This window comes from Diabrotica undecimpunctata, chromosome 6 (assembly GCF_040954645.1).
Source record: "Diabrotica undecimpunctata isolate CICGRU chromosome 6, icDiaUnde3, whole genome shotgun sequence".
NCBI classification, from domain to species: domain Eukaryota; kingdom Metazoa; phylum Arthropoda; class Insecta; order Coleoptera; family Chrysomelidae; genus Diabrotica; species Diabrotica undecimpunctata.
Genome location: NC_092808.1, coordinates 15,686,011 through 15,701,704, shown reverse-complemented (window position 1 = coordinate 15,701,704; position 15,694 = coordinate 15,686,011). Strand labels below are relative to the sequence as shown.

Here is a 15,694-nt window from a genome sequence, read left to right as displayed (position 1 = left end):
GTCTATGTATCTATACAGCCCTTGCTGTCCAATTTTGGACATAGACCTCCTCTTCCTTTTTCCACGTCTCTCTATTGTAGGCAGTTTGTATCCTCTTCGGGCCGCCGTGTTTCTTTAAGTCATCTGACCATCTCATTTGTGGCCTTCCTCTTTTTCGTTTGTAACTATATGGTCTCCAGTGTATACTCATCGTATTCCATCTGTCGTCTTTCTGTCTTATGGTATGTCCAGCGAACTTCCACTTAAGTTTTTCTATCTGCGTTATATCGGTCACTTTTGTTTTGTTGCGGATTTAAGTATTTCTTTTCTTGTCTGACAGCCTGATGTTCAGCATTTGTCTTTGCATGGCTCTTTGGGTCTTTGCTATTTTTTCCATGTTTTCCTTTGTAAACGCTTGTAATGGTAGCTAAAATAATAACACTTACCTAGCCACCAGTAAAGGTTATTTTTGCGTTCACTAAAATTATAACGCGGAACAGTGGTTACACTCTTTGTTGTTTTTGACCAAACTGATGATCTACGTCCGGCGTCAAACCAATTAGGTGGGTAGTACGCGCTAAAACAGATGTTTTGACACGGTCCACATTGCTTCAAGCTCTTCCACTGCTTTATTTTAGCATATTCGTCATCTTACTTACTTCGTTAACTTACCCCCATTTCCCCTACCTATTTTACAATCACTGGTTACCGATAACATTTTCGCAAACCACCAATTCAGCAATTTTCTCTTTAAACTGTTCCCTGAACTTACCAATAGCTGAACAACTATTTTGCACCATGGTACAATGAACACAATTGTATTCATTGTGCCATGATTTTGCACAGAGTTCAACCCACTTGTTTTTTTTTTTCATTTTAACGGTTTTCGCCATTATTATGGGACATAAGTGTAGTCGGATATAAATTTTATATGTTGTTTTGATATTACTAACAGAAACAGAAATGATGGTTTAAAAGTGGCAATTCAAGTGGAAGTTCAAGTGAATATAATTGACAAGGGGACGCCAAAAAAAATTATTCGTTTAATAAATTATTTATTACAGAGTATAATTTTTTATTTAAGTAAAATATTCTACCCTCCGCTAATGATTCTACAACCTTAAGAAAACTCCAACAAGAATCTTAAAATTCCACTGCACTTCCAGAAATAAACTGTAATCTGTACCGATAGAAAGAAAAGTGTAAAACTGTAAAGTAAATATAAGAGGGTAAAATGGGCGTGGGTAAACGTTTTATGTTTGCGTTTGTAATGATAAGTATAATATTATAGCTGACTTATAAAAAAACAATATTTATATTTTTTAAATTATTAATAAAATGAATAATGGACAGATTATATGAAAGATTAATGGATTAAACCTACTAATATCGTAAATTATTGACAACTGTCAGTAAGTTAGTAAAAAATCTAAAATAAATTCATATAATTAAGGAAGGTCCGATCAAATGAGTGCTAAATAAGAACAAACTGTTATTGCATTAATTATTTTATCACTATTACATTTGATTTGAGAACTCTTTCGTTACAGACCTTAACTCGATTGTATTATAGAAGAAGGCAATCATAAACAAATCTTACTAACCTCAATCTCAATCAGTCGGCTTTACTCATCTGTCAAATATTCAGATTAGTTTAAAAACAATTATGACAAAATGTCTCTAAAAAAATCTACGAGTACACATACTGATTCAGTTTCTACAATAAGAATAATATCAACATGTTTAGCAGCTATACTTTTAAGATACTATTTGATGCTTTCCAAGTATCAGTCAGTAATAGCAAACCATGTAGAAGTATCAACGCCCTTAAATTCATGGAAGAGGGTATCAGAAGGATTGTATTTATTATCCCTTAATATTAATCCATATAATGGAGATGTTTTGCACGAGACACCGTTGTCATTATATTTGTACAAGACTAGTTTACAACTGTTTCAAGGGAAAGTACATCTAATTTTTATAACTTTGGAAATAGCAACGTCTGTTGTTTTGTATTACACCATAAAAAGATTTGCTGCAGTAATATATGAAGAAGAAGAAAGGAATAAAAAGACTTTTTCCAAAGATGCTGAAGATAATTTATTAAAACCTGAAAAAATATTTAGAACTCCTTATTATGTTCTTTTGGCCTACTTGTTTAATCCGTATACTTTATTGAACTCTGTTGGTTTCTCAACTACAGTTTTTTATAACTTTTACCTCTCAGTTGTACTATTTTCAATGGTTTATGGATTACCAGTAGTATGTGGGGTGTTTCTGGCTATGTCAGCATCAGTGTCATTTTATCCATTAGTTTTATTGTTACCAGCTAGTTTTTACTACAAACAGATCTTTAGAAGTACACTGAAAACTGTAACCTGTGTAATTAGTTTTATTGTGGCCTCATTATGGATTGTGTTAGTGTGCAGTGACAATGGTAACAACTTTAGTTATATAAGAAATGTTTATGGTTGTATATTGAACGTTCCAGATTTACAACCAAATATTGGACTATTCTGGTACTTCTTTACCGAAATGTTTGAACACTTTAGAGAACTGTTTATATACGCTTTCCAGATCAACACAACAATTTTATATTTGGTACCAGTTTCTCTTAAATTTAGAAAACAACCATTCCTACTAGCCATTGCAATCAATTTTATAATTACCATTTTTAAATCTTATCCCAGTGTTGGGGATGTAGGATTTGTGTTAAGCATAATGCCAGCTTTTCCACATCTCTTTCAGTTTAGCCAACAAGGATTTTTAGTTGGAACAATGCTGATCATTTCGTCATGTTTAGGACCTATAGTGTATTATTTGTGGATTTACTGTAATTCGGCAAATGCTAATTTCTATTTTGGTGTCACATTAGCTTTTGCAGTGGCTCAGATATTCTTGTTAACAGACATTTTGTTTGCCCAAGTGCAAAGACAATACATGTTAAAATTTGGAAAAGAAAGAAAAGTTGATGGAGAAGAAGGGACTCTTTGTTTAGAATAGTTTCGCAATAAAATTGTGTTTGTAAGAAATGGTTTTTTTAATCCTATAATACCCAACAATTCGACTATTAGCCATTATGAGGTCAGGATGCTCTATGGTACTGAAACAGGTTTTATTTTTGGTTTAGATATAAACAAAACTGATGATGATCAAGAAACTCAACTAAATTGTTAAAGAAGGTGGTAAAGGAACTTACTTCAAACTGAAAAATTGTTGATCTTGTTTGCTACATAATTCGTCTGAGTTATAAATATATCTTCATCAGAATCACTGTTTGATGCATTGTCCCTTAAGTTAAATTATAATTTGACCAAAAACTGAAAAAGGTTCTTTAGACACAAATGTATCCTCAATTGAAACAATTTTATCAATTTTTTTCTATTCTTTAACAGGGAATGTATTTAAAAACTCATCAGATAATTTCATAACTGAAGTCATCTTGTCATCGTCATTTAGATTCACATGGTAGAGTGGCAGTTGTAATACATCATATCCAAAACTTCATCTAATATGGTAAATTGAAAACTTAACAAAGCAAGGTTTATGTACTTTAATCAACTCATAAGACTGTATGATACATGTCATCATTGTATGCTATATTTCTTTCTCTAAGCCATAGTTGCATATCTGCTTTTTTAGACGTAAAGTTGGATGTTTATCCTCTTGTTTATTGTAGTATGGTGCAATGTCTAATACTGTAACTTTGTTTGGAAGTAAATTTATTAGAAGTTTATTCGTAAGACACTTCTGTAGTTCTCAAAGTTCATATCATTGTTAAAATCACCATTGGCATGTTCACCTCAAATGCAAATTCATTCTTATAACTAACAGAAACAATAATAAACCTTTGTTCTTTTTTGGAAACTGACTTCCTCATACTGCTACAGCTTTTATCACTGCAATTGTTTTTTTTTTCAGCCAATCTGAATGCCAGTACGTCTCATATGTGAAACCAATCATTCAGTTTTCTATTATTTTTGATTTTTTCTCCATAGAAATCCTGTATTATCTATTTTTGAAAAGTTTCTCTGCTTCCAGTGTAACCAATTTCTTCAACAAGCTTAACTATTAGAAGCATTTTTCCTTCAAGATGGAAATTTATATATTTTTCTAATTTATATATATATATATCTATATATATATATATATATATATATATATATATATATATATATATATATATATATATATATTATATATATTTTATAATAAAACAAGTATTTTGGGAGCAAAAATAGTTCGATGGAATCTTAGTACAAATGTGCACATAAAAAAAGTTACAGCCATTTGAATTCCATTTTGTAATTTCAGAGGGGTGACTTTAATGCACGAATGGGAAATGAAATAGTTCCAGGAGTAAAACAAATATTTCATGAAAACCATGTCAACGCAAATGGAGAACTCATTGCTAATCTCTGTGCTTTAGAACTGAGAATCAATAATACATTTTTCGACCTTAAGCTCCAGTATAAATATACATTTGAAAACTCCAGAGGGCACAAATCTATGATTGACTTTATAGTCACTGATAGAAAAATCCACTCAAAGCAGATTCTAGATATCCAAACTTAAACTCAGCAGACGCCGGGTGTGAACACAAACTAGTGCTAACAAAAATAAGAATGAAAATAACACCAAAACATTTTCTACAGGAAATCACCGAGGAAAAATTCAATGTAGAATCACGGTGGAACAACTCTACAAGAGAAATGTACTAAAGGAGGCTTGCACAGAAGATACAACTGAAACAAATAGATGACATCGAAGATATAAATGGGAGAAAATTAAAAACAACATTGAAGAAGCAGCAACAGACACTGTAGTGAATTCAATGTTAAGAACTAGATCTCTTGTGCTAATGGTCAGGGAAGAAATGAATTATGTAATATGTAATATAAAATTTGATCAATACACAACAAACATTTCTCACTTGCCATACTGTACATAAAAATATGCTTTCTGAATATATGAATATATTTGGGTGATTCAATATCTTGATTTTCTTTGTTGCTATGTTACACATATACAGAAAGTGGGCAGTGTAAGAAGGTTCTAAAAGCATCCATATTTGTAGATCTTCATAGCATATTTTTGTGCAATTCACACTTTTAATTTTTTCTTAAATCAATGTGCTACTGCTTATATTATTTGTTACGAAATCAGTAGTAAAAAGTACAATGTGCTTTTTCGCTAGTTTAGCCATTGTATTATTTTACTTTGCTATACATATGGTGCCTAGATACCAAGAATTATAAATAAGGTAAAAAATTAATAATAATTTATTATTAACATTAATAACAATATGATTTATGTTTAAAATAGCATTATCCTTTACACTATATGGGTATCATTTCCAATTGGTTTAAATCTTTTGATGTCCTTGTATTTTCCTTTTAAACCATGTTCTTGTATTACAGGATGATACCTATCACATACTTCATACAGCTAAAAATAAAAAAAAATCAGACTGTAAAGTGATCAATAAAAGGGTCAAAATAAGTTAAAGAAAAAATGGTTTAAAAATAGATATAATAAAGAAAGCTTATTAAGTAGCCTGCCTGTTTGATTGTGTTTTGCAAATAATATATACGCATATAGAAGGACATTTCAAATGGGCGATTTGGTCATGGTTATTATACTTCAAAACACTCCAGTACTTGATATGGAAGGCTGATCCGAGAACTATCTGATTGTCTTAAAGGATACCTTTCCAAATTTATAATATGCCTTCAAATGAGCAGTCCTCAATGCTTTATATGAAACCTCGTCAATCATATAGACTAGAGTTTGCTTGTCCTCCCTGATCTTCCGATTTTTCAACAACCAGTCTTTTGTCTAAGGTCTTGATTTTGTCTTTTTAGACGGGTCCTGATGGTTTCTTCATCACCCACTTTCTTGAGGACCATGGGGCGCTTAGGCATATTATTTGGATCAACTATATTTAAGTTTTCTTCCTCCCACAGGCCCTCTGTAGTCCTCACCACTTCATTAGTCCATTTTTTTGAATACTCGTTAGCACAGTTCATCCTTAGAGCCCCTTCGCTAAATAATGATTTATGGAACTGCAGAAGTTCATTCTGACCTCCGATAGGAGCCTCATCAACTGCTTGTTCCAGTTTGTTAATGATCAGACCTTTTTGAGCCCGATCTAGTTGAGTATCAGAATGGTGTCTGACAAAAAGACAAAAGAAATTGTTAATGTCTATATGAAAGGAAAAAAATGTCATTTATAGTAAAAAATGACTTAATATTAAACTTGAAATATAAGCTTTTATGTATAAAAATATAAGCTCCACATACACTGTGAAGAGAGGCAGATTGGCAAATGTGTTTTCAAGAAATTCACTAGTGCATATGCAAACCAAGAAAAATATTAGTATTCCTACCAATAGAGTATAATTCTGTTGTGTATATCATTGAACTTAAAAACACATTCATAGCGAAACAGTTTTAAAACAATATTAGATCATATGTAATGGGAGTTGTATCTTAAAATGTACACTTACTTGTCTAATTATAGGTTTCAAAGCCTCTTGAGACAAATTAATAAGATCTAAAATGAGATATGTCAAAATATTCCATTTTCTCTTTAAGAGACATTCAACAATTGTACTCAATAAGTAACTAGGTGATTTCCATGAACGTTTTTGAATATTTCCGGGAGTTGAAGCCATATTCGGAATACACTTTAAAACACTTTTATGTAGTTTAACGGGTTTCTCCTTGCGGCTAAGTTGAGAAAGTACTCGTTTCAATTTAGATTCTTGTAAAACGTCAAATGGCATCTTGAAGTTACCATCTGCCTTTATTGGTTTTTTTCGTCTGCTTCTACTTGGAGGAACACTACTAAATATTCTTTTTCTCTCATCGTCAAGTAAATCTCTACGAACATTCTCTGCTATTTCCTCTTCATCCTCAGTGTCTAAAACAGTTGATAAATTTAAGCTTTTCTTCTTTTCTTCCAAAATTGATTCCACTAATTTCGTTTTCTTTGGCAAATATTCTTCTGGAAAATATTTATTTTTGTAAACAACTGTTTGTAGTGTTCTCAGCCTTTTTGAAGATAAGTTTTTAGAATTAGACCGAGTCATCCTTTGACAAACATTTTCTGGTTTTTCTTCATTTACAATGTTTATAGAATCTGTTAACTTCTTTATTTTTGTATCTTTTAGTTGCGCCTTCTTTGGTAAATGGCTCTTAGAAAAAAATTTTTCAGGCACCACTTTTAAGGTTTTTATTTTGCTGATAGATTCTCTTTTTTTGGGACTAAAAGAACTAGAAGATTTTGACTTCTTGTCCATTTTTGAAAATCCAGTTAATTTATTGTTATTAACTTAAAAATTGTATATAATATTATTGGGTATGCATAAATTAGTTATATATAGTAGTATTACTTTGACATTTCTAATTAATATATGCGAACATTAACAATAATAATTGAACTTAATCAACGATTCTAACTACTTTTCTTGACTTTTTAGCAACTTTTTGGTTAGGTTAGGTTAGGTTACCTACTTTGTTTTACTAATGTCTAGAGCCTGACCCACTACTCTGAGCCGCGTAATGTAGGTTGCCTATTATGAATTTGAATCGGGGAAATTATTGTGGGCTTTAAATTTTGATTAGGAATATTTGTTTTGAAATCTTCCGTCGATATATTAGCTAATAATGGATTTAAAGCACAGCCTAAAAATTTTGTTTATAGAAATCATTGTTTAGATGAAAATAAGTGTTGTCAGTAGATAATGTCAACAGTTCCGTTATAGCTGACACATAGTTGTTAATCTATCATTTTGTAATTTGGTCCTAAATTGTTTTCAAAGTTTCATCTAATGGTACATTTATATATAGACTATTTATTTATATAAAAACTTACTTAGAAAATATTACATATTATACAAATCAATGTACCAAGTTATATTAACATTTAAAAAATAAAGATAATTTTAATGAAATTTGTGATTTTTTTTATATCTAATCGTTGTTTTATTTAAGTCAAGCATAGCCACAGCTATACAGATCCCTGTTTATAGTAATAACTTCAGTTTGTTTTTGAATAATACATCTACAAAAAACGTGCTACATATTTGATTCATTCATGCCTTGTAATGTGATTTTTTTGGCTTGCTTAAAAACGTTTTAGAGACCTTTTCTTTGTAATATCAATAAATGAATAATTTCTCCGTTTCGAAATACATTATTCAGCACAGTTATATAAAAATTATTTATTAAATGATGGTTAGTTCCTCGAAAAGCTCTGGTTTTTAATATTTTTTGTTGCGTATATGGACATAATATATCTAAATTATAAATCAAATCCCAACATAAATGTTAAAAAGGGAGTCATTAAATCATTATATGATAGAACTAAAATTGCCTGTTCTAATAACAATCCGTTTTTAGAAGAGAAATAATTATTATAACATCTATTTGAGTAAAAAATGATTATCCGATGTCGGACGTCATGCATGCGTAAGTCAGTAATTTTCCCGATTCAAATTCATCATAGGCAACCCACATTAAGCGGCTCAGAGTAGTGGGTCAGGCTCTAGACATTAGTCTTTGTTTTTGGCGCACTTAAACTTAAACTTTGACATTGACATACAGGTGGTGCTTAATGAAAGATGACAATTGATGCTTTATTGTTCTTGATCACAGAGTAATATTTATGGTTGTTTGGAACCATATACGTCATTGTTTGGAACTATAAAATATATATTATTACAGTATTAAATTGTTTTTATTTCTTAAGTATCTAAATAAGAATTACACCGTAACACTAAAAACTAAATTATGCTGTTCGTGACCTACAGAGCAATAGACCTGTTAGTATATACGAAGCCAAATAAATTTCCAAATATTTATTAGAATATATATAGTTATTTATTACATTTGATATTGTTAACAATTTTCATGCAATAGACAAATTACGCTTTTACAGCTTTTTTATTTTACTACTAAAATTTAATAATACTGCGTCATTTATAAAATATTACCTTCCAACCTTCCATGTATGAAATGTGGATTCTTCTTTCATTTATATCGCTTTCAGCTCAGAATAAGGTCAAGTATTGATTTCCCTATTCATATAATCATTTTTTTCAAAATTATAAATTTTGAAATCACGCAATGACACATGTCGTTAATGACATTTTGTTGACATTGACAAGTTGGCAAAGTAAAAGTCGGGATGGCCACCTCATCCTAACGTCTAAACAGACTGGTTGCAATAATTTAGAATTGTTAGTATACCGTGAAATTTATTTGAATAATTTGATAAGATGGATTTCAGTCATTGCTTCCTTGTTTTTATTAGTCTTATAGTTTGTACAAACTGTATTATGTGGAATTTAAAACCAAATAGTCGAAAATGTTTACGGGAGGAACTTCAACAAAATATACCTGTAGTCGGGGAATTTGATGTCTCAGAAGCCCCTGGACAAACAGTCAATTATGTTGTAAGTATACAGTTCAGTTCTTTAAATTTTTTCATTGAATACATATTTAAAATTCGCCAATGAGGTGCTTCTTACATAGGTATCTCTTAATTTACACTAACCCTGTTCTTTATGTCCGTTTGTGATTAACTCTTCTGTAAGCGACTAAGTAAGTTAAGTCATAAATACTACTACTGTTTTTAGGTAACAGATTCCAAGGGTCATATATTGGCAAAAAGAGAAGCAATTTCCAAAGGAAAATTTTCTTTTAACACCGAGAGTTTCGATACCTACGAAATCTGCTTCATATCACAAGTTGCACCTCGTAAGTACTTTAATACATGTTTTTTTTTTGTACTAAATTTATGAATTTTTTTTAGATATAGCTGGAGTAACTCAAGAAGTTTCGTTGGTTACGAAGCATGGTATAGAAACAAAAAATTATGACACTGTAAGTAATTTGATTTTGTATTATATTCATTATATACTAGAGGTTTAGGACCTGTTATAGCCGGGCCTGACTATGTAGGCCCGGCCCAGACATCACAAATTTTTCTACTTTTAATTTAACTGTCAGTTTCTACTATAATAGTAGTACAAAGTATAAAACATGTACATATAAATATGAGAAGTACAGTCAAGCATATTTTAATCTCCATCACAATATCAACAAATATTTTCAAAAATGAGAATAAATTGTTTTACTTGTAATATAAAAGTGTAAAACAAAATTTCCATTTTAATCAGTCTAATGCTGAATGGTTATGAAGATGGTAGTAATAACCCAGAGTTTGAATTAGATTGCAATATATGTCAGACTTGTTGAAAATTGTTATACTTGAGTAAATTGACTTTGAATGACCTTATTTATGAATTTTATTAAAATACTTGCAAATAACTCTTTTGTATATATCTTTGACATATATATTAACATAGGCTGAGCATGCCAGCAACAAGCAGTAATTACAACATTTTTGCATTTGTTTGATATGGCTCTCTTTAGCACATTAACACTCCTCACTCACTCTCTCTCGACCAAAAAGAGATGCTGCTATACTTACTAGATTTACGATAGAGACACAACTAACAAAGATGGTGTCGTCACTTAGCTCTACAGACGCTAGGTCTATGTTAATATATATTTATTATAAATTTCTTGCGTGAGAGTAACTAATCATCCAAAAGAAGGAAGACTTGCTCTAATTACATTTTTTTATGGTAGTTATATATTTACTAAAGTATAGTAATATAATTAACATTTCGAATATTATTACAGTATGGCGAAGCTGCCCAACTTAAACCAATTGAGAAAGAATTAAAAAGATTGGAAGATCTATCTGATGCCATTGTCCAAGATTTTGCAATTATGAGAAAACGTGAAGAAGAAATGCGAGATACAAATGGTAATTATATTTTAACTATAAGAGCTTTATATGTCTCTAAAATAACATAACATAACATAACAATATCTTTATTTTTAGAAAATAATATACATTCCGTGAACATAAAATTATTTAAAAAAAAACAGTGTCACAAACGAAAATATTATTTACTTATTCCCAACCGTTACATATACAAATAGTCCTCCACAGAATATGGCTCAAGAGCTACCAGTAATTTAAATATTTGATGTTTATACAATACAAACTTAATCTTTCCTCCCTTTTAATAGGTTCAGGCAGTTTATTAAACAATTTGATGCAGCAATAAAGAGCGTTTTTTTCTGTTATACTTAACCTGTGTATTGGAATTTTATAATTATATAACCTGGTATTTACTATACTATTGGGCTCAAAGTTCCTAAAGAGTATTTTATTCTTATATAGAAACAGTAAGCATTCTTGAATAAATACAGCGTAAACTGTTAAAATATTATTACTCCTAAAATGCCCTCTACATGATTCCCTACTTTTTAAGTCAAACATAACTCTGATTATTTTTTTCTGAACCAGAAATACATTATTTATGTCCCTACTGTGGCCAAAATTTATTAGACGATATCTAAATTTTGCTTCAAAATTAGCATGATACACTGTTTTTAATGAGTTACTATTCATGTATTTTTTTAGAACTCTAAAGCTGTAAATCACTTTACTCAAAGACATACATAACTGGTCAACATGTTTATCCCAACATAAAAAACTGTCAATATATAATCCTAAAAATTTGGTACTGCTGCTAATATTTAAAGTGTCATTATTTACAATAATACTGTTTGGCATATCTGAATGTGCATAATTTGTCTTAAACAAAAGAAGATCTGTTTTATTTTGATTTAAAACCAACCTATTCATAGAAAACCAGTCTTTAGCTTTCTGGAACTCTAAACTAGTATTAACGCTTAGAACAGACGTGTCTTTACCACTGACTAAAATGTTTGTATCATCTGCATAATTTGTTATGCTGGAAGTAGTATTAGCTACTAGACCATGAAGATCATTGATATAGATCACAAACAGTAAAGGACCAATCACACTTCCTTGTGGTACTCCAATATTGATAGTGCTTTCAGATGAGATGCCTATTTCAGTGTTTTTATGTATTTTTACTAAATGTCTCCTATTTGCCAAGTAGGACTTAAATCAGTTCAATGCTGGTCCACGTATACCATATTTCTCCAATTTATCAAATAATAGGTCATGCACTAAACAGTCATATGCCTTTGATAGGTCCAAAAAGAGACCCAAAGCCATATGACCAATCTCAGTACATTTCAAAAATATTTATGCTAATGCATAAAAAATATGTATTAAATTGTTTTCTGGGTTTGCAAGCCTAGGTTTGGATTTAGACAGATTAAGTGCAGTAAGAATTACAAAAAGCCAATATAGTAACAGTCTGACTTACTTCTAAATGATGAATAATTGTTAAGTGAATGTGTTTTGTGATATTGTGCCTATATACCTTGTCCTTATCTTGTCAGTGGCTCTAATTAGTCGGTATTAGAATTTTCAGTGCATTTGTGTTTTATATTTTTAAATCATGATTTTTATTTCCTAGCACTGTTACATCATCATCATCCAGATGCAAACAAACTCTTATCAACAAGTAGTAGGTTGATGGTGTACTAAGCACCTGTGTTTCTTCAAATAAAATCTGGTAGTGCAATTTGAGCAATAGTGTGTTCTGCAATGATATTTCGCAGTGGCCAAAACAATAGTTTCTCCTGCTACTAAGGTCACTAATTTTATTTTTTGCTTATTTCTAAAACATATTTTGTTTTTTTCTAATGGTGATTTTTCTCCTTCAATATCTATCCACAGTCAAAAATTGGTTTAATAAGTTTCAACATGGTATGTCAATTTTTTCCTCTACTATGCCGAATTATTGGACCGATTCGACGCCGAATTGCAGAAAACAGCCACATTTAACGAAGAAAAAAGTGCTCTTTTCCATCATGACAATGTACCAGCTTATACCTCCACTGTCGCCATGGGAAAATTGGTCGAATTGAGCTATGAGGTGTAGCTTCATCCACTGTAATCTCCAGATTTGGCCCCATGTGATTTTTTTTTCTTTTTTAAACTGGAAAAAGTCACTCGCCAGGAAGAAAATTTAGTCAAATGAGGAGGTCATCGTCACCACAGAAGCCTAATTTGCAGACCTCGAAAAATGATATATTTTAGAAGGGTTAAAGAAGTTGAAGCATCTCTGGGTCAATTGTATCGAACTAACAGGTGACTGTTGAAAAATAAATTTCCACTTTTACAAAATATTTGTCTTATGTTGGCTAAAGATGTATCCGCCCATGAAAAATATTATTTCTCTCATTGTAACACTTTGAACCAAGATAGGGGAGCTTTTTTGGTCTCTTATCTGTAAATGAAACCCAATTGTGGGTTACTATTCATCTCTTCAGATCTTCAAATTTGTTTGACACGAATTTAGATGCAAACCCTTCCCATGTCAGTTGGTCAAACATTAGATTGATAAGAAAATTAAATTTTAGAGAACAAAAATAAAATCGCAGCATAAATTTTAGAAGGTTTAATGCATCGAACATTTTTGAATTTTCTAATTATAGAAAAGATTTTATAACATAATGAAAACTATTGATTAAACAGAATAATACTAAATTTAAAAACATTAACAAAAAAAAAGTGTGAAAGTTTACCACTGAGTTACATCCCCTTTATTTTTAATGACATTCACAATTCTTTGAGGCATAGTTTTTACCAAGTTCTGACAAAATTCTCATGTAAACGAATCCCATATTTCTTACAATTTTTCCTTCAATTCGTTGACGGACCTGGCAGGATGTTTTCTCAAAGCTTTTTTCGTTTTGCGCCACAAAGTCTCTACCAGGGACAAGTCGGGACTGTTAGAAACCCATTCCAGAAGTGGTATGCCATGGTCTTCGATCCATTTTAAACTATTTTTTGAGGTATGGCAACATGCGCCGTCCTGTTTGAAGATATTTGTTCTTGTTTACAATCTCATCGATAAAATGTAACTTTTCCACACCTATAGACGACATGCTGCCCCAGATCATGAGAGATGCAGGAAATTTGACTTTTCTCTTCAGATAGTCGGGATGGAAAGCTTCATTTTTCCTGCGAATGACTCGACTATTACTGTCTCCAACACACACTTCAAATCTGGACTCATCACTTCATTTTATTGAATCCCATTGCGACTGAGTCCAATCTTTATGCTCTTTTGACCATCTTAGTCTATTTTTCTTTTATTGTAATGTTAAAAATGGCTTTTCCTTAGCCTAAAATAAAATGAAATTTATTAAAAACAATTCGTACTGATTTTTCAACTATAAAACTTACCTTGTAAGTACCAAATCCTAATTTGTGGGTCTCTCGGTGACATGTTGATCTAGAAACGTGTCTTCCAATAACGTCACCCCAAAAAACGCTTAACTCCATATAATTTGCTCGTCGATTTTTCACTATAATGCATCTTAATGCACTTTGATCTGTTTCGATTATTTTACTTTTTCGTACGTTTCTAGGAATTAAAAAATCTAATAATGATTGAACAACTTTTCTCATCGATAACTTTACCTCGACCCATTGTACAATCCACAAACGGCAAAAAGCCTTTACAATACTACAAAATACATTTGACATTACCTGACAATATTCCTGTTTTGATGTCATTTTTCCATAGCTACTACCTCTGGATTTAACGTAATTATGAAAAAATCAATGGATGTTGACATAAGTAAATGCATAGCCAGGGTTTAGTGAAATTTTTTTTATTGTTAATAAATAAAAAACCATAAGGGTAATGTTTTTAATAAATATTAATAAAAATGCCATATTAATTAATATGGGAACTTATAAAAACATACTAGAACTTGTTCATATATTTTATATTTCTGATTTATAATTAATAAAAAAAAGTAACAATATATTTTGAAAACTCTCTATAGATTTGTCACTATATAATATTGTATTAACATATTTATGTACTTTTTTAGAGTCTACAAACAGCCGTGTACTATACTTTTCGGTATTTTCTTTATGCTGCTTGATGGGATTAGCCACGTGGCAAGTTCTGTACTTAAGGACTTACTTCAAGGCGAAGAAGCTCATCGAATAACGAGAAGGAAGTGGTATCTACCTAGATTTATTTTTGTAAAAAGAACTGTCACAATTACTGTAAAAACATTGCGAAGATTTTGTGTTATTTATTTGTACATCTTGGTCTGTTTTGTACTAAATAAGTTGTTAATAAAAGTTCAAAACCTCAAAGGTTTTATTCACACTGTTTTTTTAAATGTATTGTTTTATTCAATTCAGAAATATCTAAGTGTAATCTAAAATTATGGCGCAGATTAAAGGGATGATTGTGAGGACTACCTGCATGCCCAGGAAAGACACATATAGTGTTCACTATGATGGGATAACAAAGGTAAATCATATCCTTATTTACGCAGCAGATGTACAGACATGCAGAGAAGCTGAATTTAATTCAAACAATGCACAGAATTAATTCAAAAAATAGCAGTGCACTGAGAAAAGAAGAAAGAAAAATAAATTAAAAGAAGGTTAATGCCCAACACAAAGCGATTACAGAAAAAGTAAGAGAATGAATACTAAAAGAAGAAATTAAGGAGAACAGTGCTAATGGAATCAAGTAGAATCTCATTCAGATCCCTTAGTGTCTTAACTGCCCCTATGTAACCAAAAACTAATAAAAAATGGAAACAAAAAACGAAATTTTTGCTTTAGTTAAAAGAGAAATTGTGACAAATGAGTCAACTCTCAGTTGGTGTATCAGTATCATATAACTAAATAAAATTTGCTGCAAAAATAGAC

At 30.8% G+C, this 15,694-nt stretch overlaps 3 protein-coding genes across 3 annotated transcripts; 2 read left to right on the top strand and 1 right to left on the bottom strand.

Moving 5' to 3' along the window:
• Positions 1-1,245: 1,245 nt before the first annotated feature.
• On the top strand, positions 1,246-3,011 carry PIG-U (phosphatidylinositol glycan anchor biosynthesis class U). The gene has a single exon (XM_072536518.1). The coding sequence runs from the start codon at positions 1,654-1,656 to the stop codon at positions 2,980-2,982; it is 1,329 nt and encodes a 442-aa protein (XP_072392619.1). The 5' UTR covers positions 1,246-1,653; the 3' UTR covers positions 2,983-3,011.
• Positions 3,012-5,243: 2,232 nt separating this feature from the next.
• On the bottom strand, positions 5,244-7,534 carry LOC140444755 (uncharacterized). Its single transcript, XM_072536516.1, has 2 exons — positions 6,489-7,534; positions 5,244-5,427 (listed from the first exon to the last, which is right to left on the bottom strand). Exons 1-2 carry the CDS (start codon positions 7,281-7,283, stop codon positions 5,314-5,316), a joined length of 909 nt encoding a protein of 302 aa, XP_072392617.1. The 5' UTR covers positions 7,284-7,534; the 3' UTR covers positions 5,244-5,313.
• A 1,607-nt stretch (positions 7,535-9,141) lies between these two features.
• Positions 9,142-15,153, top strand: bai (Transmembrane emp24 domain-containing protein bai). Its single transcript, XM_072534277.1, has 5 exons — positions 9,142-9,440; positions 9,624-9,744; positions 9,800-9,870; positions 10,696-10,822; positions 14,854-15,153. The coding sequence occupies exons 1-5, from the start codon at positions 9,264-9,266 to the stop codon at positions 14,973-14,975; spliced, it is 618 nt and encodes a 205-aa protein (XP_072390378.1). The 5' UTR covers positions 9,142-9,263; the 3' UTR covers positions 14,976-15,153.
• Positions 15,154-15,694: the final 541 nt, after the last annotated feature.